This window comes from Buteo buteo, chromosome 13 (assembly GCF_964188355.1).
Source record: "Buteo buteo chromosome 13, bButBut1.hap1.1, whole genome shotgun sequence".
Classification (NCBI taxonomy): Eukaryota; Metazoa; Chordata; class Aves; order Accipitriformes; family Accipitridae; genus Buteo; species Buteo buteo.
The window spans coordinates 18,018,002-18,043,977 of NC_134183.1; the positions used below are offsets into that span (position 1 = coordinate 18,018,002).

General features: G+C 52.7%; 1 protein-coding gene across 1 annotated transcript in view; it reads right to left on the reverse strand.

Annotated features, from left to right (window-relative positions):
• Positions 1 to 2,617: 2,617 nt before the first annotated feature.
• Positions 2,618 to 25,976, reverse strand: part of MGAT5B (alpha-1,6-mannosylglycoprotein 6-beta-N-acetylglucosaminyltransferase B) — a 70,691-nt gene continuing 47,332 nt past the window's right edge. Inside the window, exons 9-17 of the mRNA XM_075043951.1 lie at positions 19,444 to 19,575; positions 18,394 to 18,527; positions 17,551 to 17,681; positions 14,776 to 14,931; positions 13,911 to 14,057; positions 12,210 to 12,326; positions 5,193 to 5,267; positions 4,411 to 4,685; positions 2,618 to 3,245 (exon numbers count right to left, since the gene is read on the reverse strand). Of these exons, the coding sequence (XP_074900052.1) occupies positions 3,047 to 3,245; positions 4,411 to 4,685; positions 5,193 to 5,267; positions 12,210 to 12,326; positions 13,911 to 14,057; positions 14,776 to 14,931; positions 17,551 to 17,681; positions 18,394 to 18,527; positions 19,444 to 19,575 (1,366 nt within the window). The 3' untranslated portion in view covers positions 2,618 to 3,046. The remainder of the gene's footprint in view (positions 3,246 to 4,410; positions 4,686 to 5,192; positions 5,268 to 12,209; positions 12,327 to 13,910; positions 14,058 to 14,775; positions 14,932 to 17,550; positions 17,682 to 18,393; positions 18,528 to 19,443; positions 19,576 to 25,976) is intronic.

Consider the following 25,976-nt stretch of genomic DNA (forward strand, 5'->3'; position numbering starts at 1 on the left):
CAAGTGCTGGAGACCTGCTCGGGCAAGAGCTCAGGAAGGCAGTGGGATGTTCCAGCGATCACTTGGGCACAGCCGGGACCAGAAACAGGCAGAGAAAAAGCATTTCCCAGTAACAAAGTCCCTTCTCTTTCACACCAACTCGTCCGGGAGCTGCTGCTGACCCAGCAGCTCCGTCCCTTGCTACCACCTCCATATCGGGGAGCAGAAGCACTGCAGGAGCCCTGGCACACACCCCCCCACACATAACAAATAATTCGGTGCCAATTATGCACCCAAAGCTGCCATTAATACCCAACACTGGCGTTACTGAACCCACCAAGACCCGACCTTGCTCCTACGTGGGATTTTACAGACCAAGGCGTCTCCCTGCTCCCAGCAGCTGGGGCTCCACATGGGACGAGGCAGGACAGGCTGCCCCAAGCACCCACACTCTGGTCCCCGTTACATCCAGCGTCCGCGAGCGATGTGCCATCACTGATGGGCCAACAAGAGAGGCTTTTCCCCAGGCAGCATCCATCCTCCAGGCAGCACTGAGAGCAGGACTCAGTGCCAGCTGATGGGGCACAGACATGACAGGTAATACCAGAGCATTACTCAGCCCCATCACCCAAATTTACAGGCTGGCTTGAGATCCAACAAGGTTCCAGACAGATCATTATTTCCCATGACAGCAGCGAAGGTGAGCCAGCCGCCTTTTATTTCAGCTTGGAGAAAAATGCTCCTGCCAGGGGATAATTGGGACTCTCTGCAGTGGGAGGCAGGTGCTGGGCTGCTGGAAGGTGAAGGCTATTTTAAAAGCAGCTGAGCAGAACTGGTGGAGAAAGCTGCCTGGAGAGCTGATGTGCAACGAGTGCTGCCATGAGAGGCATCCCGAGCCTCTTGGTCTTTAAAGTTCGCTTAGATCCCCTATAAAGCCAGGTTTTATTTGGTCCTTACAACCCTGGGAAGTGAATCGCTGGTGGTTCCTGCTTGCAAATGCCCTGTGCTTCTCCCGGGCCGGCTCCTGCCCACCCAGTGCTCACAGCAGCTATAGCAAGCAGGATGGGAGCCTTTGCCAGGCGATGCTTTGAGACTGAGATGAAAGGTGCCGTAGAAAGGCACAAGGTAGTGTTGTTCAGCTCTGCAAAGAGAGGTTTGCGCTGCTTTTATTTATACACATGCTGGCTGCAAGACACAAAAATTACTTAATCAATCCTTCCCCTTGTCTGGTGTCGCAGGCAGGATGGAGGCTGCCTACACAATTCTGCGCTGAAGATGACAAATTGCTCCAGGTTAACAGCAGTGACTCTGGCTCCTGCCTCATCCTGCGCAGGATGCGGCCGGTGTCACCACGGTGGGCTCGCGGGCTCAGCCAAAGGGAGCACATGAGCACCGTACGGTGTTCCCCTTCCCAGGGCCAAAGCAGGGAGAAGGTGAGGGGAGCTGGGGTCTGCCCGATGCTGTTGCACAGCTGAAGGAATGGGATTTTCTCCCAAAATCTGGCTGCAAGCCACCGAGCCGTGGGGAGGATGGGCTGGAGGTGCCGGGGCCACACGGCACAGCTCCAGCGAGCAGCTGGGTCGCAGGGGAGACCTCATGCATTCATCCTGCTGTGCCACTGCTCTCCATCAGCCACCTCGAGTTGGGGGGGACACGTCTACCAGGGCCTGGGACCCTGCAGGGACACTGCCAGGACAGGCTGCCACCCCACCAGTCTCCCTCACCAGCCGGGCCAGGAGCTCTTCCATGCAGGGAAGGGCTGGGAGGGATTTTCCAGTCCATAACTTTCCAGCCACGTGTTTTATGAGCTGCAGGAGTCTTGCCATCAAATGCTTCCAAGCAACAGGAGGGCTGAGCACCAACCTTACAGCAACACACTCACAGCCTTGCGCCAGTGAGCAACCCTACAAAAACAAACCAGGTCACCCCAGCCAGCGCTAACCAAGCAAGGGGACATGCCAGGAGGGGAAACACCGGCAGCGGTGAAAACTCCCCTAAAGTGAGACGAATGCGTGAAGAAAAGCTAAAGAAGTGAAGACCATGCATGGAAGATGGTTGCTCGGAGCTCACCTCTTCCCGTGGCTGCAACATCTGGGACACACAGAGACACGACGTTGCTTTTGCAGCTGCTGAGCGGCCCCCTCTCCCCTGGCCTCGGTCTGTGCCCGCCGGCAAATCCTTTTGGCTGCTGCAGCACGTCCTCCTTTCTGCCTGCTCACTCGAACCCCGAGCAGCCCCCGTGCTCCGGACGCCGCTTCCGATGCCTCAGTCCCTGGAGGGACGTGCAGCTCCGTGCGTGGCCCAGCGGGGCAGAGAGCAGCCCAGGGGCTGGGGGGGGAACTCGCTTCAGGCACCTCCACCCTGCCCGCAGCATTGCCCCGGGGACCAGCCTCCTTCCCGGGAGCCCTCCCGGGCCCCATCCTGCCCCTCACTTCCCAAGGACAGCCTAGGGACCATCCAGCCCCCACTGGCTCTTCCTGGGGCCACCGTGGGTGCAGAACCCGCTGTGTCCATCAAACCCAGTTGCTCTCCTTGGGCTTTGTCCTCCCCCAGCTCCGCAGCCAAGGCGGGCACCGGCAGCCCCCCTGTGCCCCCCAACACAGCTCTGCCCAATAACTCCCACAGAAGGGCTGGGTGTCGCTTCCCTTTAATTTATCACTTGTCAGGGGGGAGGGTTAAAAAAAAAAAAAATCAATAAATAAAACAACCTAGGATGCTTGAAGAGGATGAAACCCCTGAAACTGCAGTCTGCTGGTGGCTTGTCCCATTGCCAGAGGAGGGGAAGGGTGTCCCTGGTCCCCCTCACCCCACCACCCTGTCCCAGTGCCACCAGGTCCAGGTGGGTTCGGATGCAGTCGGACGATGCTCCTCACGAAGAAAATGAAACCAAAGGTCAGGACATGGTCATTCACAGTTGACTGGCGGACGAAACAACCCCCAGAGTCTGACACCCCCGGCTCACCCGCCAGGAGGGACCTGTCCCACCTCCCTCGGCTATTGCAGAAGCTTTGAGAAAAAGCCACTCGTTGCACGTTGCATGTTGCAAACACAGGGGGGACACACCAAGTCACAAGCAGTCCCTGCAGAGAGCCACTTGTCCTTTGCGGTAGTCGCGGCAGGGGCAGAGCCGCCGGTACTTGGTGTTGTAGCCCGCGCAGCTGAAGAGCAGCGGCTCCTTCTGGAGGTAGCACTCGTGGACGTTCTCGGCCACCGCTGGGTAAAGATGGTTCATCTCGTACTCGGTGCTGTCGCAGGTGATGCTGAGCCTGGGAACAAAGACAAAGGTGGGTCAGGTCAGGTGAGGAGGCTGCCTGGGGTTTCGCTGAAGGGTTTTTAGTGCTGTTCTGTCCTTCCCAGGGAGGTTCCTTTGCTAAGTGTTGGGCCAAATTTTTGCTGGTTGCACCAGGAACCATAAGCACTATGTTTGGCACTCCTTGGCTAGAGGTGAATGCTTGTCACCAGCCCAACACACCATGCAGGAAGGGGGACCCTTGCAACTCAACCCTGCAGCCCAGAGACCACCCCAACTCTTGTGTGGGCCATGGATGACTCAGGAAATTAGGCACAAAAATCCACCCAAATCTATATCCCCCTGCTGACCAACAGGTCTGTCCACTCTCCATGGTGTCCACACCATGTTCCCACAGCAGCTAATGTCCCCTGGAAGGGCACATGAGTTCAACAGATGCCCATGTGTCCCCTGCTAGCTGGAATTAGCCAGCAAAACCAGGCTGGGCATCAGCAAACACCCTGAGGGGCAGCAGAAATGCCCAGTGCAGATCTCAGCATCCTTCTCCTCCCATCCGTGCCCGCATCTGCAGATGGAGCAGCAGCACTGGCATTGCCCTCCCACCAACTCCTTTCAACTGGTGAGTTCCTGAGCCAGCTCGTTTTAAGGTCTGGAGGGGGGCATGGAGGGGAGAGAGTGAAATCCAAGCCCCAGCTCTAATTTATCATGTAAAAATGTCACCGGGACTCACAGCGCCTGCCTGACCAGCATGACAGCAATGGTAATGCTCGCATTTTAATTGCCCACAGAGCAGCACGGAGCCCAGTGGCAGATTTATACTCTATTAAAACTTCACTGCTGTGTGTTCAAAATGCAGTTTTATAGAGAAAGACATAAAAAAAGAGAGGAAGAGAGAGAGCATGGAGGAGGTGGAGAGGAATGGGGTGGGAGAGAGGCAGAAACGTGCCTGGAAAGGCTATCATTGCCTTCTGAAGTGTGAAGCTGATCAACGCCAACACGTGCTAGCAACGGGCTGCTCTGCAGGCAGCACCCTGCCTACATCGCCTTGGGCACAAAGGCACCTCAATGGGATTTCAGCAGGGAGGACAGGAGGAAAATGGGTGCTGGGGATGGGGGGAGCAAAGGGAACATCATCTGGCTGATGGCCCCCCCACCACCTTGCCGAGAAGGTCACAACTCACTGGAGAAACACCTCCTTCTTGTTGAGGAACCTGAAGAAGGTGGGCTCACAGACCAGCCCGCGCCGCCGGCACGTCTCGGTGCAGGCGTGCCGGGTCTCCGACACCCACACCTGCAGCGAGTCCACCGGGGGCCAGGCGTGGGGGTCCCGACTGGCGCTGGGGGACCACACCAGGTGAGTGGCGTTGGGGGACAGGGCCAGTGGGCTCAGAGGGCTTTGCATAGCAGGACTCTTGGCCTTGGGAGGCAGAGGAGGAGACGACGTGGTGCAGAAATCCTAGTGGGAGAGAAGACAATGGGTCAGTGGCCAGAGGCACAGGGTGAGATGTCGGGGATGGGGAAGGGAGGCTGCTGGTGGGACAGGAGGACACTTGGGCTGCTGAGTTTGCTCCTCAGGTTGAGGCCACCTGCATGCATAGATGGCATCTCCTGCTGTGGGAGATGAAAGCATCGGCCACCTCTTTTTCTCCCAATGCTGCCTTATTGTCTGCAGCAGAAAGGCCTTGATCCAGCCCCAGCATCCCCCACCACCTTCCACAAACCTCCCACCATCTTTGGTTCATGACAACTCTCCCCCAGTCCCCATCTCCTGGTGCCCTCTGCAATTAGGCCACCGGCTGCACAGGGCTGGGACCTGGGGTCCCTCGCTGGGGAGCTGCATTGGGTCAGCAGTCGCTTGCCCAGAGGAAGATGGGAGAGCAGGGATGGTTCCCCAGGGAGAACAGAGATGGGCGGCCAGGAGAACAGGGATACTCCCCCAGGGAGAACAGGGATGCTCCCCAACCTGGTGCTGAATGTAGGCGTGAATCCGCTCCAGCATCCCCTCGCAGGTGTACTCGTAAGGCAGGTAAGGGTCCACCTGTGAAGGGGGAAGAGCAGAGCGCAGGCAGCAAGCAGGGACAGCCTTGCCCTCCCCCTGGGCCCGGTGACCTGGGACAGCAGTGCCCTGGGCAATGGCTTTCCCCACCCACTGAAGCCCATGGCTCGTGTCTGCCCACCAAAGCAAGCAGGGCAGAAAACTAGGACTGAAAAAACTTCACAAGCTGTAAAGTGCTAGAGAAAGACGGTGAAGGACTAATTTGGGCTCAAGCCATGTATTGGTGAAAATAAAGTCACCCTGTTCTATACTTTTCTTCATTTTTGATAAGTTATAAAATAAAAACAGTTTTCATACAATAGGTCACTTCTAATTAAACTATGAACTATTTCAGCCCAAGAAACACTCTGCAGCTGCAGGCAAAGGCAGGAGTAATTTTAAAATACAGGGAAGGAATCAGGACTGGTAAAGATGCCAAGCTAATCCAGAGCAAGAGCATCTTGGGTGGTGCCCTGGGTCTGATCTAGCATCCTCTGTTCCTCTGCTCTTGTGTGCTCCAACCTCAGCACAGCTCTGCCTGCTCAGAGAGGAAGGTCCAGGCTTTGCTGCCCCGGCACTACAACCCACCAAACCGGTCCGTGAAAAGCCTGGGGCTGGGACTCACAGTGCACAATACAGGAAAAAAACCCCAAACCTCTCTTTTCCCACTGCCACTTCACTGAGGGTTTGCTGCCCAGCGCAGATGGCTGTGATGGGGTGGAAGCTGGCGTCTCTCCCATTCCCAGAGGCTCGGTGCTCCCTGCTGCCACCGGCGTGGGCTGGGATGGGGCAGGGAGGCAGCAGCCGGCTGCACGCTGGGACGGAGCAAACATTGATGCCCATGTTGATGCCAATGCTGTCTCTGCACCCCCATGTTGATAACTGCTATTTATACAGAGCCAGCAGCACTTAAACCACAGTGTATTTTTAGCGTGGGTTATGAAACGCTGCCAGTCTTCGGGAGACTTCTGCCTGCACTCACTGCCCAACATCACATCTCTCTGTCCCAAGTCACCCTCGGGTCCTGGCACAAGAAACCCCCTCCTCTCCACAGCAACTTAAACATCACATAGCATCCCCCAAAATGAGGAAAAAAGTGGCACAGGTTCCAGGGAAAGCAGGCAGAAGCAGGCAGACCGGGCTCGCTGCCCTCCAGCGTGGCTATTGCCACAGGGTCAGTGGTGATTTTCCCCGTGGGAAAAGCATTGCCACGAGGGCTGTGTCACTGATGTACCCCTTTCCTCTGGAACAAATTATTTTTTAAGGAACTTTCTGTCCTGGGAAAACAGATTTTTCCATGCTCCCTTATTTTTCCAGAGAGATGTTACATGAGCTGCAGGATGTTGGTGCGTAGAAGGGGCTGGTGCTGGGACCCCCCTTTCCCCTGTGCATCTCTGCAGAGCTTCATGCAAAAGAAGGATTATAAGCAAAACCACCCCAAAGATAATTCATCTGGAAAACACTGTTTTGTCTATTTTCTGAGCTCCACACCTCCAAAATAGCTATCTCCTTTTGAAGTACCCGTCAAACCCAAGCTCAAAGGCTCAGTCTGCTGAGAAGATCCCTCTAAGCATCTCCCTGCCATAAATATCCCACCTGAGTTCTCAGCCAGGCTAGAAATCACAGCTGCTCCATCTAATTACAGATGTGCACGCTAATCAGGGCTGACACAATGACAGGCACCGATCTTGCCTCTGAATTGCTGATGGGCGCTCAGTTAACTGGGGCAGAGTCCTCCACGAAGCAAAACTGCCCATCTCAGTCACACAAAGCCTGAGCGGGACTGGGTGCCGGGCGCTACCTGGCACCGATTCGGGGGAGACAAAGCACCCCTTGCTCAGCATCACCAATGCTCAGTCTCACCTTACCACTGCTTTCATGGCTGCAATGCTGGGGAGCTTTTCCCAGGACCCCGTTAGGGCAGGCATGGTGTAGATATAATTCTGTAAAACAGCCTCGTTCCCCCAAAAAACCTCCGTGGTACCCGGTGGGATGCAGCACATCCACAGTGGGATGGAAGCAGAAAACCTCCTTGTGCCTGCACATGTACTCAGTGGTGATGCTCCAGGTGCAATCCCACCTGCCCGCAGGCTCCCGGGACCCCTATCATGTCCAAGGGCATTAGGATGCTGTGGCTGGAGCCCGCTGCAGCCCCCGCTCCTCCAGCCCCAACACCCCCACGTGCCCCTCTCCCCCCAGGGGCTCCCCCAAAGGCTCTCGCTCCCCCCTCCCGGTCTCATTAGGATTCAGCTCATGCGCCCAGGACTGATAGAAAATGCCAATTTTGAGAAGATAATTGTTTAATTAAAATCTCACAGGCTTGGCCTCCTCTTGACAGCCGCATCGTTAATGCCACTCCCTGTGCCGGGAGCTCAGGGTCTCCCCAGAGCCCTGGGAGGGAGGAGGAGGAGGAGGAGGAGGGGGGCTCCGAGTCGGGGACTGGCAGAGCGATGCACGGGATACCACGGGAGGGAGCAGAGGGGTCAGTGAAGATGGACTCTGCCATCCTTTCCCCCAAGTATCAGTGGGGAACACAGGACCAGAACTCTCCAGCCCCAGTGCTCTCCACCAGCCAAATGGGGAGTTACTGGTGCCCCACAGGGATACCACCATGAGAGCCCTGGGTTTATAGTCTCCAGCAGGAATCCTAGAGCTGAAGAGAGCAGCAAGTCTCCCTTGCTTAAAAGGAAGAGAAAAAAAAATAATAAATCCGAACGTCGTGAGACAAATAAGTAGAAAAATAATGCAATTCTCTGCTGGCACGTAACAGCAGGCTGGGAACACTTTAACCAGCTATTTTGACTGTGATGTTTAATACGCCACTCTTTCAAGCATAGTCTGAAATGTATAATTTTCCATTATATTCCTGTATGTTTGACTTTAATATAATGAAGCCTTCTCCCTTCACTACACCAGAATATTGGGTCTATTAAATTGCTTGTGCGAGGACTATTTTTGACAATGGAAAAAGCTGAAGGCCAAGAAAATGGTGGTGCCTGCAAACCTCTCTCCTTCTTCTGCGTCTATTCTCTGGCTAACAGCTGTAATCCGTCACCAGGACAAGCCTCCCAGCATCGCCTTTCCCAGGGGGACACGATCTGTCTCTTGGCCCCATGTGACTGTGCTAGGATTTGTTCTCTGGGGTAGAGGAGTTTGGCACTTCCATGACTTCAATTTTCCTTATAAATAGGTCAGGGATGCGAGCCATCAGGAAAACCCAACACTACTCCAAGGGGGGAGGAATGACAGAGGCACAGCTTGCTGAAAACCTTCCCCAGCAGTTGCAGCGTGACCTGGAGCGGGTGCCACCTCCGAAAGGATGAGGGAGGGGAGCACAAGGGCTTTTCTTGGGGGTAAAAAAACCCATATTGCAAACCCAAGCCACATCCAAGCCACGATTCAGATCTCTCTGCAGAAGGAAGAAGTTTCTTTCAAGCAAATCTAGGTTGGCGAAAGACGCCCGCTGCATCTCAACTGCTTTATTTGCACAAATACAGCAGCCAGCCCTGCCAGCAGACCCAGCCGGCTCCAAACACACCAAAGGAAGCTCTGCCAGCCCCGCTGGAGCCAGGGCAGGGCTGTAGCTGCAAGGACGGCACATCCCACCCCGACCTGCAGCTCCAGGTGTCTGCAATATAAATCGGGACGGCTGTACAGCCATGCTGGCAGTGACCTGGCTGGAGAGCCATGGGCAGGCTGGGGAAGCTGCAAAGGGATGCTAAAATATTGCTGAAGAATCAGCAAATCCCCCAGAGCCATGATGCTCTAAACTGGGGCAAACTTGTTTGTCAGCTTGACCATATCGGAATTACTACCAGGTTCATAAAAATAGCTCCCAAAGCCCTTGAGGGGTTCCCAGCACCCTGGTTCCCAGTTCCCGGCACCCGGAATGGCATGGCACGGCTGCTGCCGGGAAAAGCTGATGGCAGAGGGAGAGCAAAGGAGACATCTCACAGCTTCCCACAACAGCCCATATCCCCAAAAATGTTTTACTGAGTTTTGCCTGGAAGATGCAACACTAAAGCTGTGGGATAAGTGATTTTTCCGTCATACAACAAAAAAAAAAAGAAAAATAAAATCTGTTTCATGTCAGTTTTCAATTTCCAATGTTTCCACCCATCAAGGAGGGGAAAAATGCTGTGTTTCAGGTTCAGCAATCTGTTTGGGTTGGTGAAGCAAAGGGAAATGCTTCATTTCAGACACAAGCCTTCCTTTCAATAAACTGGCAGGGTATTTTCAAACAAAGGCAGGCAGATGGGAAACAAAAACATACTATTTCATTCCAGTAACGTTGAAATGAAATGTTTTGGCTGAAAAAATAAATTGATGGTTGTTATTCTGAAACACAGACAAATTTGTTAGATATTTTGGTAACATAACATCCTATTTTGCTTTTGGGGAAAAAAAAAGGAGTCAGTAAAATAGTTTCTCTGAGCTCCAGTACTTCGCTGGGAACAGTAAAACTGAACTGCCCAGCCACCAGCTTTCTGCCGCTCCTCCTGCTAATGCCCTTGTTTTCAATTCCTGCTGTAACAAACAGTATTTTAAAGACAAGATACCAAGGGAATCCTGAAGCCAAAGCCCATAATAAGGCTTTTAAACTTGTAAGGTAGGTCAATTTTTAGGCTTAATTGCCTTGACAGCATCTCTAATAAAGCAGACCTTTCTATTTAAAAGACAAAAAGGAAAAAAAAAAAGCGGGGGAAAAGGAAGTTGCTGTAAGTTATTCACGCTCACTCCCCGCTCTGCTTCAGGAGGATTTATAGAGTATCTTTAAAAAACCCAGAGAGGCGAGTTGTGGGATTAATCCAGCGCACTTCTTGGTGGGAAGGAATAATTTCCCTCCAGAGCGACTGCACGTTTTCAGTGCAAGTGGAATGTCAGCAGCTGGTTTTACTCTTCTGAGGCAAATTTAGGACTTAACCTCCCGGCAGTCGAGAGTAATTACAGCGGTTGGGATGTTTTGTGGGAGGGGACCCCAGGGTGGGGGTCCCTGGTCCCACCGAGATGGGTGCAGTCAGATCCCTCCGAAATAAGGCTTTTGAGAGGCGGCTTTAGCTGCCCCATGGTCCCATAGGAGACCGAGTTTATCTGACTCTACGTGGTGTCACGCTGGGATGGAAAGCAGAGAGCGGCCGCCCCGGGATGCCTGACCACGGCTGCCTGCCCGCCCGGGCAGCTGCCGACGCTGCCCGCACGCCGTGCCGGCACGACAGGCACCCTTGTTCCAGCTCTGCTTCCCCTGCCCTCCGTCAGCTGTTTAGCAACTGAAGAATTGTTAATTAAGGGAGGGAGGCAGGACGTGTTGTGACTGCACTGCAACTGCATTTACATGAAGAGTGGGAACGAGGAGAAAAGCCAAGACGGGAGCTCATCTTTGGGCAAAACTGGGATCGGCACGGCAGCGGCACGATCCGGGTAAGCACCTGGTGCCGGAGCCAGTGGGTCCCTGCACCGGCTCCTCCTGCTCGGTGCCCATCACACCACCAAATCCTTTCGTAAAATCCTTTTTTCTTCTTTTATTTTTAACCAGAGACTATCATTAAGCTTCTAAATGACCTGGTGCACACCCAGTCGACGCTGCAGTGCAACACAGCTGCTCAGCAGCCAGCAGAGCCCTTTCCCTGCACACTTAATTCTCCAATCATTTTTTAATTATTTTAATAGCATGGCAGCACCAGGCTTCACTATTTGCTTTCTCCTTTCTGGAAAAACTGAAAATTTCCTTCTCTCTCCTGAAAAGGAGACCAGCAGCTCCCGGCCGCCAGCCCACAGCGTTGCCTTCGCCTGGGGGCCGTCTCTCCAGTCCAGATGGTGGAGGGTCAAGCGCTGACAGCTGGCCTGATAGCACAGCAGCAGGGATGTAATTATTTTTAATTTAATTTTAATCGAGATATGGGAATGAATGTGCAAAACAACAACTGTCTTCCTAAGCCAGGTTTGTTCGGTCTTTGCAAACTTGTAGAGAAAATCAGTGCGAGTTGAAGAGCTGTGGCCATCACCGACGGTAAAACGCAAGACGTGGGCAGACGGTGGGGCCACATCAGCTGAATAAAGTCCCCAGACTGTTACAGACATCTGCCTCTGCAGCCTCTAATGCAAGAAAAAGCAAGGATGACACCTCTCTGGCTAGCATCACCCTTGTCCCCCCCAAAATCCCACCCAGCACTGAGCCCCGGACCCCCAACGCAGCGCCCTGGTTTCACACTGCATCGCTGTCCTCATGAGAGGATGGCTCACCCCGAGCAAAGCAAATTGCAAGCAAAATGGAGATCAGCACTTTTCTCCCCTCCAGGAAAATTGACTTTAATAATTTGGACAACTTGAAAGGCTCCTGCCACAGGGCAGGAGGTAAATATTCATGAGGGAGCATTTCCAGGGCAGGCACAGGGGGAGCGCTGCATTCCCGGGGGGGGTCTCTGCATCCCCCCGCTTCCTTACATCCCTTCATCCTTCACAGAGACAACTCCTAGAGCTATTCCCATTGATTTGCTTGATCTGAACTATAACGATGAACAGTGAAATGGGGGAACGGCAGGCGCAGATGTCGGTAGCTCTCTGGGTACTTGCAGGGAGATGCTCTCTGGGTTTATCTTTGCTTCCCGCCAGGTCCCAGCACTGCCACACATCTCCAGCAACCTCAACCTCCTGGTCCCAAACCTCATCTCCCTTATCTCAGCTTCCCCTCGCTCCAGCTCTGCCCGGAGGATTCCCAGGGGATCCCTCAAACTTGGTACAAAAGCAGGGCAAAAGCACAAGTCCCCCTGAAGCTGCAGGAGAGGAGGATTTCTGCCTTGCACGCGTAAATAATTTCAAAGGGGAAACAAGGAAGGAAAAGCAATTAACGCTCAAAAGGGAAAGCCAGGCACCAGCAACTGCTGCTGCTATCTGTCCCTGCAAAGCCAGCAGCAGGGAGATCACCCCGCCACCTCCTCCGAGCCATACCTGGGTCCTCACAATGGTTTTGATAGCAGCTTCAAACTCTTCGGAGTTATTGTAGTCGACAGTCCACACATGCGGCTTCCCGATGAAGTCTTCGGCATATGGGTGTTGGGAGGACACCTAAAACACAGCAGCGTGAGCCGGTTTTTGCAATCCCTGCCAGAACGGCTGCTGTCTACCACTCACAGCCGCGACGGCAGAGAGGAACAGCAGGCTCAGGCACAGACATGTTGGGTTTTAACCCATTGCACATAGAGCTGTGCTGGAAAAAGCCTTCCTCTGAACCCACCTGCCCCCCTAACTTCAGGCCGATGTTCTAAAATTCCCGCTGGGTTGGGATGCCCTATTCCCATCAACACTGAAATTGCCTCTGCAACCCTGAATACCTCCGTCTCTGTAATACAGATACAATTTAACCTTGACCTGAGCCATTTGTGGGTCTGGAGTGGCAAAAATAGACCTAAACAGGTCTGAGAGGGCACCATGTCTCCCAGGTTTGCCAGCTCCAGAAACAAGGCAGAGAGAACAATCCACCTCCACCAAAGGCCAGGGAAGTCTGGCACCGGGAGAAAGCAGTGCTGGAAGCTGCATTGTCCCAATGACACACTGGTACCCCACAGCCCCCCGCCTCTCACCAGGCAATTTTGGGGGTTCTACCTCTTTTGTTTCAGCCCTGAGCTGCCTTTTCAGCCCCGCACTGGTGCGAGGCAGCCAGAGCCCAGATCTCCTCTTGGGAAGGGAAGAGAGAGGATGATGATGAGCAGAGGTGTTTCGGGGGCTCTGTGAAGAATCGCAGAGTGGCCTGAAAACCTGCCAGCTGGAGGAAGAGAGCAGTGCATGCTCTGTATTTTACTCTCCAGCTTGCTGTCCCTTCCCATTTTTTTGCTGACAGATTGATCTCCTCCTTCCCCTCTGGCATATAAACACCCTGGGGCATTTCACAGCCCTCACCCCCCGGGTGCCCTCCCAGCTCTGGGCTGAAGCACAATTACAGCACCTACCCAGGATGGATGCTAACACCGGCAGCTAATTAGTGGGGGCGCATGGGACAGACATGGGGGTCCAGGACAGCCCAGTGCCCCCCACCCCGTGATGGGTGCTGGTGAGCCGGGCTGCAGCGGGGCTGAGCCGCACGGCCCCCCAGCAAAGGCCTTCTCGGCTGGAGTGAGCATTGCACTGCATTATCCACTTTATGAATAATTAAAGAGGCAATTTTCTCAACCCTTTAACTTTTAAAGAGTTCCTGCTTCACTTGGATTGAATTCCCAGTGACAGGCAAGCCTGGGAGGGATTTCGTACCCCTGCAACACCACGGAGGTCCCAGTGTCCCTCTGGGTGTACAAAAGGATGAACAGGGCTGCATCACCCTGGTTTGGGAGCAGGGTGCGGGGTGTGCCTGGATCTGGGCTGATGGGGTTTGTGGTCTGCAGAAGTCTCCTGCACCACCTTCTCCTTTGCAACCCCAAACCCACAGCAGGGCCCCTTGCATCCAAGTGCTCTGGATGGAGACGATGCAAGGATGGGAGAGGGGACCCCATCTGCAGGTATCCGCATTTCTGCATTTGGAGGAAATCTCGCAAAAAACAAAAAAAAATTAAAACAAAAAATCTCCATTTAGCAACTGCTCTTCCCAGGCTAGCCCAAACCCTGGTGTAAAGGAGGTGGCTCCATCCAGCCCATCCGCTCGCCTCCTGCCAGACTCGCCTCTCTCGACGTCGGCTTCCCGCGGAAGAACTCGTGGTTGAGGGAGCTGTGCGGGGGGTTGAAACGTGCCTGCAGGAAAACGCAGCCGTTGGCGATTGCCTCCAGCGGGGCAGGACCCTCGTAGGGGAACCCAAAGCCAATGAAGAGCTGCAAGGGAGAAACCCATGTGCTGATGAGCAAACATAGCCAACCCCATAGGAAAGTCTCCCAAATAACCCGCCAGCATCCCTCTCCGCTGCTCTGGTCCTGCACACCAAGCCTCTAAGGCAGCTCCATATGGTTCAACACCCCATAGCTTAAATGTGCTAAAAAATCCCCCTGCTCCATGGCTCACAGCCCACTTGTGCAAGGCAATGGGGTCTTCAGGAGCTGCAAGTTTCCCCGTGGTGGCTAAGACCATCATACTTGGCCCTGTATGGAGAAATACTGGTTTGTCAAAGCCATTTGGGCTGGTGAATCGACAACATTTCCCCCCAGACACTGGCTGAAGGCGACTGGGATGTGCCCGCACCCCGCACACTCCCTCTGAGAATCCCATTTATTTTTATCACTGCCATGAGGAGAAAAAAAATCCACCCCACTTAGCAACAAATAAATTAATCAGGAAACTTTGTGCTCCGTCTGTGGACGGTCTGCAAGGAGAAACTCATCAGACACATCTTGATTTGAAATTATGTGCTCTGCTCAGCTCCCGGCTAATTAGCCCTGCTGATAGCGCCTGCAAGCCTGGGAGGAGCGCAGATAACGGCCTCTCCCCCCGCCTCCTCCTTTAATTAGGTTTTCTTTCTCAAGGCAACTGAGTCCTCACTGCTGGCTGGTTAACGGGGTCGGGGTCCCACGGACACCTCGGCTGGTTCTCGCCCACCTTCGCCTTCCTCAGCAGCTGCTGAAACTCATGCTGCGGCAGCAGCCCGTGGTTCTTCACAAATGCCGGGACCTCGGGCGGCCGCTGCGTCTCGTAATAAACCGTGCCGTGGATCTCCATGTACTTGTTGAGGATGGCCAGGAACTTCTCCTTGCCCTGGGGAGGAAAGTAGAGGGTGAACTGCACCAGAAGATCGGGCTGACCCCTGCCACGGTCATGGGAGGAGATTTAACTCTCAAACTGCTGTCCCAGAGCACCTGCGATGCTTCAGCCCAACCTGCAGCCGTGCAAAACTGCCACCCTCCCCGCTCCACATCCCTCAGACACACATCCTGGACCACTCCAGGCTCCCAGTGAGCCTGGACGGCTGCGGCATCTGGCACCTTGAACATCGGCACCTGGAGCCTCTGCCTTCACTGCTGCCTCTGTGGGCAACTTCCACTCTGGAGCTCCTGAATTAAAGGTTTCAGGGGATTCACAGGGAAGTTTGCAAAGACCAGAGCTTGCTAATGGCAACTTATTCCACGAAACAAGTCCTCAGGATTTTCTCACTTGGGTTTAATCCTGCTTTACTACCTGGAAAAATCAAGGGGGTCATCAGTTTTCTTCTTCTGGAGGCTTTTCTCCTTTGGCTCTCCAAAGCAGCCTTCCATTTTAACAATTTCTCTACTGCAGAATTTTTTTGCTTGGAAAAAACCACAAAGGGACCATCCTTTGGATGCTGCATTTTCAGCTTGTTCCAGTGCTGCAATAGGCCCCAAAAGAGTAGAGACCAGGAAGGAATAAGGAGGGATAAATGGGGAATTTGATAAAAGTCCATATGTTGCCTTAAAGCCTCTCTGAACACAGTATTTCTTCCCTCAGCCACGTATCTCTGGACTTCTCTAAGGCTAAAACCAAGTGCTTTTGGTGGGATGAGGCTGAAATCCTGGCCACAGTGCCACTAACACACAAATCAGCACCAAATCAATTCCCTAATGCTTGCGGAGAAGGGAGTGAAACACAGCTTATAGTCCCTGGGCAGTGCCTGGCATCACTGAGCATCACTGGGGGGGAACTGATCCCCCTGCACGGTGCGGAGGCTGGCATGGGAGACCCCCTGCACCGCTGCATCCGAGCACCGTGGGCTGCTTCGACCCATGGAAGTTGGGCAGCAGCCTGATGAAAATGGCCTTTCCCAGCTTATTAAAACTTCAGCTCCTGTTGGCGAGCCGGAGGCGAGAAGTTCGGAGGGGTAGGAAATGAGAAATAACGGGAAGGTAGGTTTAATGAACTGTTTCTAAATGTCAAAAAGATCCTGCTCTGGAGATGGTGCTTGGTCCAAGGCCTGTAAATAAGCACCCGGCTCCAGGAGATGGAGGTGCTCTTTTCCTTCCTAGACCTCAAAATCACTCAAAATAAGGAAAACTCCTCTTACCCCTTATTTTATTACATGGGGTGGCACAAGACACAAAGCAATGCCCAGGCAGCCTGGCCTCGAGGAACAGCCACCAGCAAGAACAAGCCCCAGCCCCTTCACCCAGTAATAAATTACCCCAAATATGCAATTTTGGGGAAACTGATGTTGTTTGTGAATTCTGGCTAAAAGGAACAAATGTTCATAGCACTAAGGGTGGAGGAAAATGTCTGTTTTGAGATTTTAACTCCCTTTAGTGCCCTCCCAAATTAACTTAACTAAGTTTAAATGAAACTTCTGGATAAGAAAGGGCAAGGAAATGGTAGAAAAAGATGACAAAATGTTACAGCTCCCCTAAAATGAGACGTAGTGGGTTTCAGTGGGGTTTTGTGGAGCCCCCGAGCTACATGGATGCCGGGGGGATTTGCTCTCAGATGTGGGGGGTGATGGAAAAGCCACAAACACCCATGAACAGGAGGCGATGGCGTGGCATGGCCGGATCCTGGCCCACCACAGGCATCCCTATAAGGGCAGAGCCACTAAATCAGGAAAGTTGGGGACAGGGATACAGATTCTGGCTGCATCAAACCGCATCAATCCCAGCAGCTCAGGAGGACTGAGCCCATGATGAGGCAAAGTCGACTCCGGCAAAACCTTTTCTCCCACAAGAAGATGCGCAGCGGTAAAACCCAGCAGCAGCTGGTGCGGTACAGTACCTGCAACTGGAGCAGCCCCAGGTGGTGCACAAAGGGAAAAAAAAAAATAGACATAAATCAAGAGACAATGAGAATTAGCTGCTCTTTTTAAGCCCTGGAAGGATAACCAGCTGGCTAGCTCTGGATAAGACATGGGGGAGTACACACGTCCCCTGGCTGCTACAGGAGATGCAGAAGGGATGTTTTGGGGGGCTGGGGGTATTCCCCCCATGCAGCTGCCCACCCCTCTCCCCCAGGCGTTACAGGCACGGGCAGGCAGTGGGGCAGCACAAGCCCCTTTCACAGGGTACTCGAAAGCAGAGACAAACGATCCCCATCATAACACAGGAAATCACGTAACGGCAATCATCGTAATTAATTATATAAAATCATTGATATGAAATCCTCAGTCTAAGCGGGAGGAAGCATCGCCTAGAGCAAAGAGCAGGGGATGGGGTCTCGCCAGCCTCTGCCCTATTTGCTCAGAGACGCTGGACCTGTCACATTACTGCAGCAGCCTCAGCTTCCCCTCTGCGAACGGGACAAGGATGCTTCTCCACAAACACACCGAGACCCGTGCCTCAAAAGCTCAGGGTGAGAGCCAGAGGCTGCTGCTACCTCGCAGCTCTGCCTTCCACCGCCCCTGCCCGCCTGGGTGCCCCCCGCAGCGCCAAGGACACCCACCTTCCAGATGCTGGCCTCCTTCCCGTACACCACCGCCATGCTGCTCACTTTGTTGGACTTGATGAATTGCCTCTCCGTCTTGTTGAGCTCCTCCGACACGAAGCCCATGAAGGAGTTGTCGGGGGTGTGAGCTGTGGACACCGAGGGGAGAAGACACGTGGCTGGAGAGATGTTTTCTGGGACCTCAGCAGGGTTGCGGATGCGGCCCCATTGCAGCACGGGGGCTGAGATGAGCCCAGCTCCAGAGCCTTGCTGGAGCTTGGAGGGAAAATGGCATGAATCCCCATCCGAGCAGCTCATAAAATACAGGCTTTTGAACTCGCTTGAGCAACTCTTTAAAAAGTAAGGCATTTTTAAGGCTGCCAAATGGGCTTTATCCAGGCAGGAAGAAGCAACGTTTGAGTCAGCCAGTGCCTAGAGGGTCACCGGGCTCCTTTCAGACAAGCATATCTTCTTTCCGTGCCACAGGCAAATCCAAATCACTGAGCTGCCTCTCACCTTTACAACCCCAGCTGAAATAAAACCAGGCTTTGCAACCAAGACCGCCCCGTGTTTCTGGAAGCTCCTGGCTGTGCCCTGTGTTTGGCCCTGACTGTGCTGGAGCCAGCAACCCATTGCGGAGGAAGGAGTCAAGTCTCTCTTCCCAGAGCATTTCTATAACCCAGGAGATGGCCAAGCAGATTTGGGAGCTCCTTGCAGGCAGCAGGCAGGCAGGGGGAAGGAGGAGTGGAGCCGGGGAGGACAGCACTGCCCATGCATCACCTCCTGAAGGAGGTCAGACCTGCTTCTGTGGTGCCTGCGAGCCCCCAGAACCACCCCACCGTGCCCCCGTCCCCCACTTACGGAACATGGTCATGAACTGGGTGGGCTGCAGGTTCCAGTAGCCCCAGTTGGTGCGGTAGCCGCGCAGCGTGGCATACTCCTCGTGGTTGTATGCCGGCTCAGTCCCAAAGGTATCGATGACCCGGACGCGGCACCTGGGAGAGGAGACAGGACCCAAGGACCTCGGTTGGAGAAAGTCCCACTGTCGGGGACATCTGGTGTCCCCAGGGAGCTCGTCCCTTGTCTGCTCCCTGAGCAGAGGGTGCAGGAACATCCCAAGCAGCCCTTCGTAACCCACTGCTCCCTCCTGTAATGAGCAATTTCCCCTTGCAGGGCTTTCATCTCCCTGATGGTTGTGAGAATGATGTATCTCCTGAAGACTTGTTAATGCTTTTCCCAATATCCCGGGAATGCTGAGGCAGGCATTACCAGCAGAAGACTGAGGAGAGAAGGGAAGCATCAAGCAAGGGAAGAGCAAAACAAGCTGAATGCGAGAGCAAACGCATTTATAATAAAAGCAATAACACCGCTTGTCATTTTTCTCTCTAATAAAATTGTGTAGCATAGTGGAAGAGATGGGAGAAAACATAATAAATAGCAGGACTATCAGCACTAAATTAAATCGCATATTTTCCTGGCTGGTGATGTGCCAGGGGATGATGACATTTGTCTTGATGCCGAAGGAGCCAGGGATGGGGCTCTGCTTCTTGCAAATAGAAAAGGCTCACGCTTCCCTCCATGGTGTGACCACCCCTGTCTGCAGGCATGGTACTTGGAAGCACACACGCACCACAGGCACACACAGGGTTGGGGTTTTTTTTTTCCGATTCGGTCTCTTCTAATGAGGTTTTATCTTAAACACGTGAGGCTCTGGAGTGAGCAGACTGCCTCATGCCGCGGCAGCGGGGGACACAGCACGGCAGCAGCTGCCAAAGCCAGGCAAAAATCAAAGGTGCAATCAAAAGGTCCAACTCCTTGGATGTGGAGGCTACTCCTTCGAGGTCATTAGCATTAGTCTTTGCTCGCTAATTAGTGAAATGGAGAGTAAGAGGAGGCAGTGGCTTTACTTACCTGTATTTCTTAAAGGAGAGCCCCATGTGCTGCTTCATCTGTTGGAGACCGTGGTAGTCGGTGTAAATCAGGTCGAAAGGCAAAGGATTGGTCAAGGGGCAGTTTCCCCGTCCTGGAGGGACCCCTAAGTGACTGGGGAGAAGCAGGAGGGACTGATCAGCCCCCCAACACCACGAAAGTCCTGCAACACAAACACTCATTTCCCTGCTGGGCGTTTAACAGAGGCCATCAACCAGCTCCCTAGTTGATGGAGGGGGAGGCAGATGGTTCTCCTCTCCCCACTTTTATTTCCTGGGCCAAAAATCTGAGGGTTTGGGGAGTTCTGGTCCCTCCCCATCTTTACACCTGCTCCAGCCAAGCTCCTGCTCCTCCTACGTGGATGGGGCTTTTGCACAGCATTCCCAGCCAGGGCTCACCAGCATCTCATTCGACACACACGCTTCCCTGGACCTCTATTGTCGAAGACACCCAGTTTCATTTGCTTTCATTGCAATCGCATCAGTGACGGACTTGTAAAGCCTCATCTTTCCCCTCCTCCCTGCCTGCAAGGCTTCCAGCTTAGCCTAAATCTCCTTGTTCCAGCCCCATATCCCTCCCAGCACACACCATGTACCATTTCTCTTACTCCAGTCCTTACAGGTAGCCACCGCATCCCAGAGCACTCTCAGCTTCTCCTTGACTCTGGTGGCACTGCCTGTCCTTGGATATTGTGCACATTTCACTAATATTTCTCACTTTTTGTCCCATTTATGAAATAGTTCAATAAAGTCAGGACAGCTGGACCCTGGGTCTTGCTCAGTGGATTTTCAGCCAGTTCCTTACAACAGCCATACTCAGCCCCTCTTCCCTCCCTCTCCAGTGGATAAAATGCATTATGAAAATCCAGATAAACTAGAACAACTGCAATCTCTTTATCAAGATCATCAGTTACCTTGCTGCCAGGGTGATATGCGATTAATCTGGCATGATACAAGGCTGGTAAACCTGCGGCATGTCTCCTTCCATTTTCAATTACCTCTGTGAACTGATGAATGCCTCTCTCCAAAGCTGTTCCACTAAGTGTACCACTGATGTCAGCCTGACAGCCCATCTGCTTGTCTGGACCACATTTCCTCCTTCTCAGAAAAAAAAAACAACTGTGACATCTTCCAGCTTCAGCAGGTTTCTCAAAAATCCTTGTTACATGTACTTGTGATATCTGAGTGCCAGTTTGCTCAGAAATACAAATGATCCACCCCTCAGTTTCAATGCTCTTGTATTTTTTTCCTCCTAAAGACAATAATTACTCATCCTCACCCTCACAACCCCACTCACACCCAAAGAGCAACAGCAACATCCTCAGGGAAAACGAAAATGTTGAGCTGATTTAGCCCGCCCGGGCTCTGCCCCACTCCCACCATGCAGTCACCCCATTTTGTTCTCAGTCCTTCTAACAGGGCTGAGGAACTTCTGTTTTATTTTGCAAGTCTGAGCTCAGACAGTGTGAAATCTCACCCTTAGCTCCTGCCTGCCAAGATGTCTGTCTTTGTTTTCTTCTGGGCTCTTCACTTACTACTAGCACCTGTTTGGAGACGGGAATTCATCCCAGCCTTCCCTGTATTTTCCCTTTTCTTAGGAATAAACGGTCCAGCCAGGTTTTATACTCCCAGGCTTTGAAGCTTTCCCTCTATGTGATCTCTCTTACCAGTTCTCCTAATTTCTCTGCATTTCCCCTTCTGAACCTGAGAATCCTCTTTCCAGCCCTACCTGGGTTTTACCTGTTGCTCAACTGAAGCTCAAATGAACCTACAGTCCAAGGGTCCATCCTCCGAGGAGCACTTCCATAATGTCCTCGTCCCTTGCCCAGACCTACAACTATGCACAGCATTTCATCTATTGATCCCATGGCTGCTTGCAGAGGAAATCGATGGCTCTCCCACCCAGGGAATAGCCAAGTGATACAGTGATATATTCTTCTGCTATGGCTTGCAAGCCCTTGAGCGTTGGGCACCCAGATCCTTCTTCCAGCTCCATCCCAACCTGAGATCAGTGAAGGGTCATCCCAAAATCCTGACCATGACCGTGACTCCAGAGAGCAAGTAAACTAGGAGCCACATCACTTGCCAAAGCCAGGAAAAACAGAATTTCATTTTAAGGCAAAGAGCTGTGTTTGCAGGTGCTTCATTGCTCTTGTCACAAGGAATATAAGCCTCAGCTCAGGGCAGCCTGGCCGGGTCAGCCGCAGGGGAAACAGGTTGCAGTTTTATCGCTTCTGTGCACAATTTTACACAATATGGTTGATTGGGAAGATAGCAGGAATAGAAAGGTTCTCACCTCCAACAGCCACCTCAGTACAATAAATAGGGCAACGAGGAGACCCACCTCTCCTGGGGAGGCTGAAGGGGAAGGGGAGTTGTTAAGCCAATAAAAAAACCCCAGGATTTTGTAGAGATGCAATACTAAATATCATATTTGCTCACATACATGCTGCTTTTTCCTCAGTCATCAGCCAAACGGCAATGCTGATTTACACTGACCTGGCACAGCGGTGGAGCAACTCAGCTGATCCATAAACCTTGTATTTAACTAAAAATCCCCAAACCTTAACATTTCTCTTGCAGCATACCCCATCCTCTAGCTGGTACACATCACACAAGTTGCTGCATTACAAAATCATCTGCAATTTTAAAAAGCCCTAACCAAGCTTGACAAGGGGCTGCGGGAGACAGCAATTAGTATATCTCATACCGAAGCCTCCAAACAACTTTCCACTGGTTAGGTAGAGCAGGTCGGGCTCCCCGGCTCTTCCTTGTCACTGCGATCTGCCATACATCCCCTCTCCGGGTGCTCAGGACTTGCCACGTCCATTTATACTCCCAGCACCAAGGCTGCAAGGCAGGAATAGATCTAAAAGCAGGAACGGTGTCTTTGAAGCAGAGCATCTCTCTCGTTTACCCCCCTTATCCATCCTAAACACTTTACAACCACTGATTTTAATATTCCAATCATGCAAATCTAGGCTGCACCTCCGAGATGGTGGGGTTTTTTTTTTTTTCATTCCTCCTTATTTAAACATTCTTTATTCAAGCTTTCATCATTTGCCAGTTAAGTCAACTAATTTTCTACTAAAACCAATTTCACTCATGGTTGGAGTGAAATTTCCCTGATTTTTCCTCGTGCCATGTACTATTAATGACGCTTGAAATTACGCAAATAAAATTGATGAGCGCAAATGCCTTCTTCCCAGCCAGCGCAGCCAAGAGATTTGTTTTTGAAAATCACTTGATCCCAGCTCCTGGAGAAACCTCCCCTCCCAGACCAGCCAAGGATGGTGACCAGCTCATGCTCAGGCTCAGCACCTCCGGAGCCCCAGCAGATGAGCTGGTGGCTCGTCCCATCCTGACATCCAGGATTAGTGCATCAACTCAGCCCTCACTCCTCTTTGGGAGAGAGCAGCCGAAGCGGCTTCAATCCAAGCGGATGCAAGCGCCGAGCTCGCCTCTCCGCCAGCTGCCTCCACCAGCTGTGCCTACTCCAGAATAAATCTACAGCAGCTTCTTGTCCTGCTATTTTCCCCTTATAGGTACTTTAATCAACAAGGGGACGCATTCCCTTCCCAAGCGTGGTGCAGGCTCTCTGAAATCAGATGACTGCGGGGTTATCTTTACATCCCATTGACCTATTTTCAAATTAACCCCATGTTTCCTTCCACGTTATCACTCCTGGGGCTGAAAAGTCCAGCACTAAATGGATCTCATGGGCATCTGCTGGCAGGCTGGGCCAATATCCTATATTATATTTAATTGCGTCTTCTCTGCCCGCATCTGCTGTCATCAGCAAGGCAGACTGCAGCAGGGGAAATGGAGGAGGGCTTCTGTCCTTTCTGCTCCCTTGGCTTCTCCCTGTCTGCGAGAGCCTAGCAAGCACAGGGCTGTTATCTGGGGGATGAAAAGTGCCGGAGCCGAGCCCGAGCAGCTCCCAGGGGTCTGTGACAAGCCCATCACGAGCAATTTAAATTGCAAATTGGAGCCCACGACATGAATGCCCCACTGCCTGGCCTCTGCTCCCAGCTCTTCCTCCTGCTAGAAGGGACACGATGACCTCAAAAGCGAGGTTTTTCACGCAATTACAGTATGCTTTTTAAGCCACCTGCAAAGGTTTTACTTTTGCAACGTGCATCTGGACTGCTTCTCTGGCCCATCATCGGTCCCGTGTGACACAGCCCTATCCATCTGGGTGGTGAGGTTCAGCAATCTATTTATTTATTTATTTCTGAGGTTCAACAAAACCCTGTTTTCATGTCATGACAGGAAACCTTTGCAGCACACCCCCAGAAGACAGCTAATGCCGAGATTCTGCTGTTCCTCTGAGCAGCAGGTCCAGGCAGGGCTCTGCCAGGAGATCCCCTCTGCTGGGAGTTCCCCAGGAAGGCATTTTTTCTGCACTGCAAAGATAAGCCATAAGGAGTGAAGATTGCTGGATGCTTTGCATCTTATAAGGGGACTAAAAGCCTCCAGAAATGGGGAGTCGATGGTCTCGTGGCGCTGGAGGCTGGGTTTGATCCAGGGGCTCGCAGTTAGACCATCTCCGGGTGTGCTGAAACCTCCACCCTCCCTGACCTCGCCAGCCCCGAGGGGCTCTGGGCCCACTGGGAGGATCAACCCTCCCCACATGCCAGGCATAACCTCCTCTCACCTATATAAATTACCCAGCAATTAATAAGGTTATGATAACCTTTATGTGATGAAGCAGAGGTTTTTGCAATGGCAAAGAAGCCAGCAAGCGAGTCGTCATTTGGCTACAAAATAAACATATTTCACAAAGGAGCACAATTTAACAGCTCAGTAATTCCTGCTAATTTATGCACCTTCCTCTCCTACAAAATGAAGCCCTCCAAGGTGGAAGAAATCCCTCTCCACCACTCCTCACCACGGCAGGGCGGCTCATCCCCGCTCCTCATGTAGCTGCTGCCGGCAAAGCTCCGAGCCGCCTCCTCAGAGGTGCCGGGAAGCTGCTGTAATTAAAGGGAGCAGCTTTTGCAGTCTCGTTTCGATGTACCCGGCTTTTAATTGTGGAGCTACATGGCTGCAACTCTGCAAGCAGCTGTAGCCGGCTGAAGAGGGGAGGAGAAGCAGGGGAGGCGATGGGATCCACCATCCTCTGGCAAGAGCCGTCCTCCCGGCCGGGCAGTCAGACCCTAGAGATGCACAGGAGGGTGCCAGAGCAAACCGCTCTTTCTGGTCAGGAATTCAGCAAATAATGCAGAAACTTCCAAGGAAAGGGAAATAAATACTTGGGCTCCTCTGGGGAGCAGCAGAAGCCGAGCACTCGCGTGCTCACGGCGCCTGGGCAGACCCTCGGACAGACCGGCTGCTCCCTGCTGTCCCAGCTGCTCCAGCAGCTCAAAATGAAAGGACAGTTTTAGCCGAATCTTCATGGGTACCACTACAGCAAAGCCAATTTCTACCCACTAATGTCCTGGACCCCTGCCTAACCCATCACCTAAGATATGTCTGCTGGAAACGTGTCCCCATTAAACAGTGGACTGGAGAATCCAATAAAGCTCAGACACACAGTGGTGTGCCCAGCATTTGTGTAACCTCTTGGGTCAGTCTTCATCACCTCTGTCTTTGCAAGGGTTTGCAGTGGTTGAGTACCCACAACCGGGGGCATCACCTTCAGCTCCCACTGAGACTTCTAGCCAAACATCCAGCATTTCCAAAGCCTGCAACATCCCATACACAACCAGGTCCCAGCACGAACATCAAAGCCTGGCCAGAAAAAGAACAATCTAGTCACCCTAACAGCTTACAGAAACACTCACTCTCAAGTAATGGGAGCATCTGATGCTACATTAGAGGCTGAAGTTTCCTCCCTACCAGTGCAGAGCTGATAAATCCCACAGCCACACCACGCAGCTCCATCAGGACAGCACACAACTGGTCACTTCTGGCTATTTCCACAAGCAATTCCTGGCTTGCTCACACACTGGCAGGACTGTATTTGCCAACTGGTGAGGGAAGGTGAAGCCTGGAGCACGGGCATTGCGCACGTTTTCATGTGAACAGATGCAAGGCAGAAAGACGGCTTTTATCTGCCAGAAAATAATTAGAAATGTCTTCATCTGGACATCGTGTTTCCATTTGAACAGCCCTTTTTGCAGCCTGAATACACCTTGGTGACTGTGGAAAGCGTAAGAAAATAGCAGCTATAATTATGAGCCAGACAATGAGAGGAGAGCGGTGGCAGCGGGCGCTGAGCCTCATCCTGCCGTGGTGCCAGCCCTGCCGTGGTGCTGGCCCCGCCACAGCCCATCCACGCCACCCCAGCACACGGAGGGTGGCTCTTCACCCAAACCACACGCTGGCCACAGCTACTGCTCAGCAGGGAAAGGGCTGCCAGCACGGGATACAAGCACGTGCTTAAAATTAAGTGCCTTGCCAGGGCTGGTATTAGGAGTCCAGAACTTGACACCGGAGCAATTAAGTGCCGAGAACACTTTGTAAAGCCCTGACCCCACGAGGCATCAAATCCTGTTTTCTTCGACTTTCTGT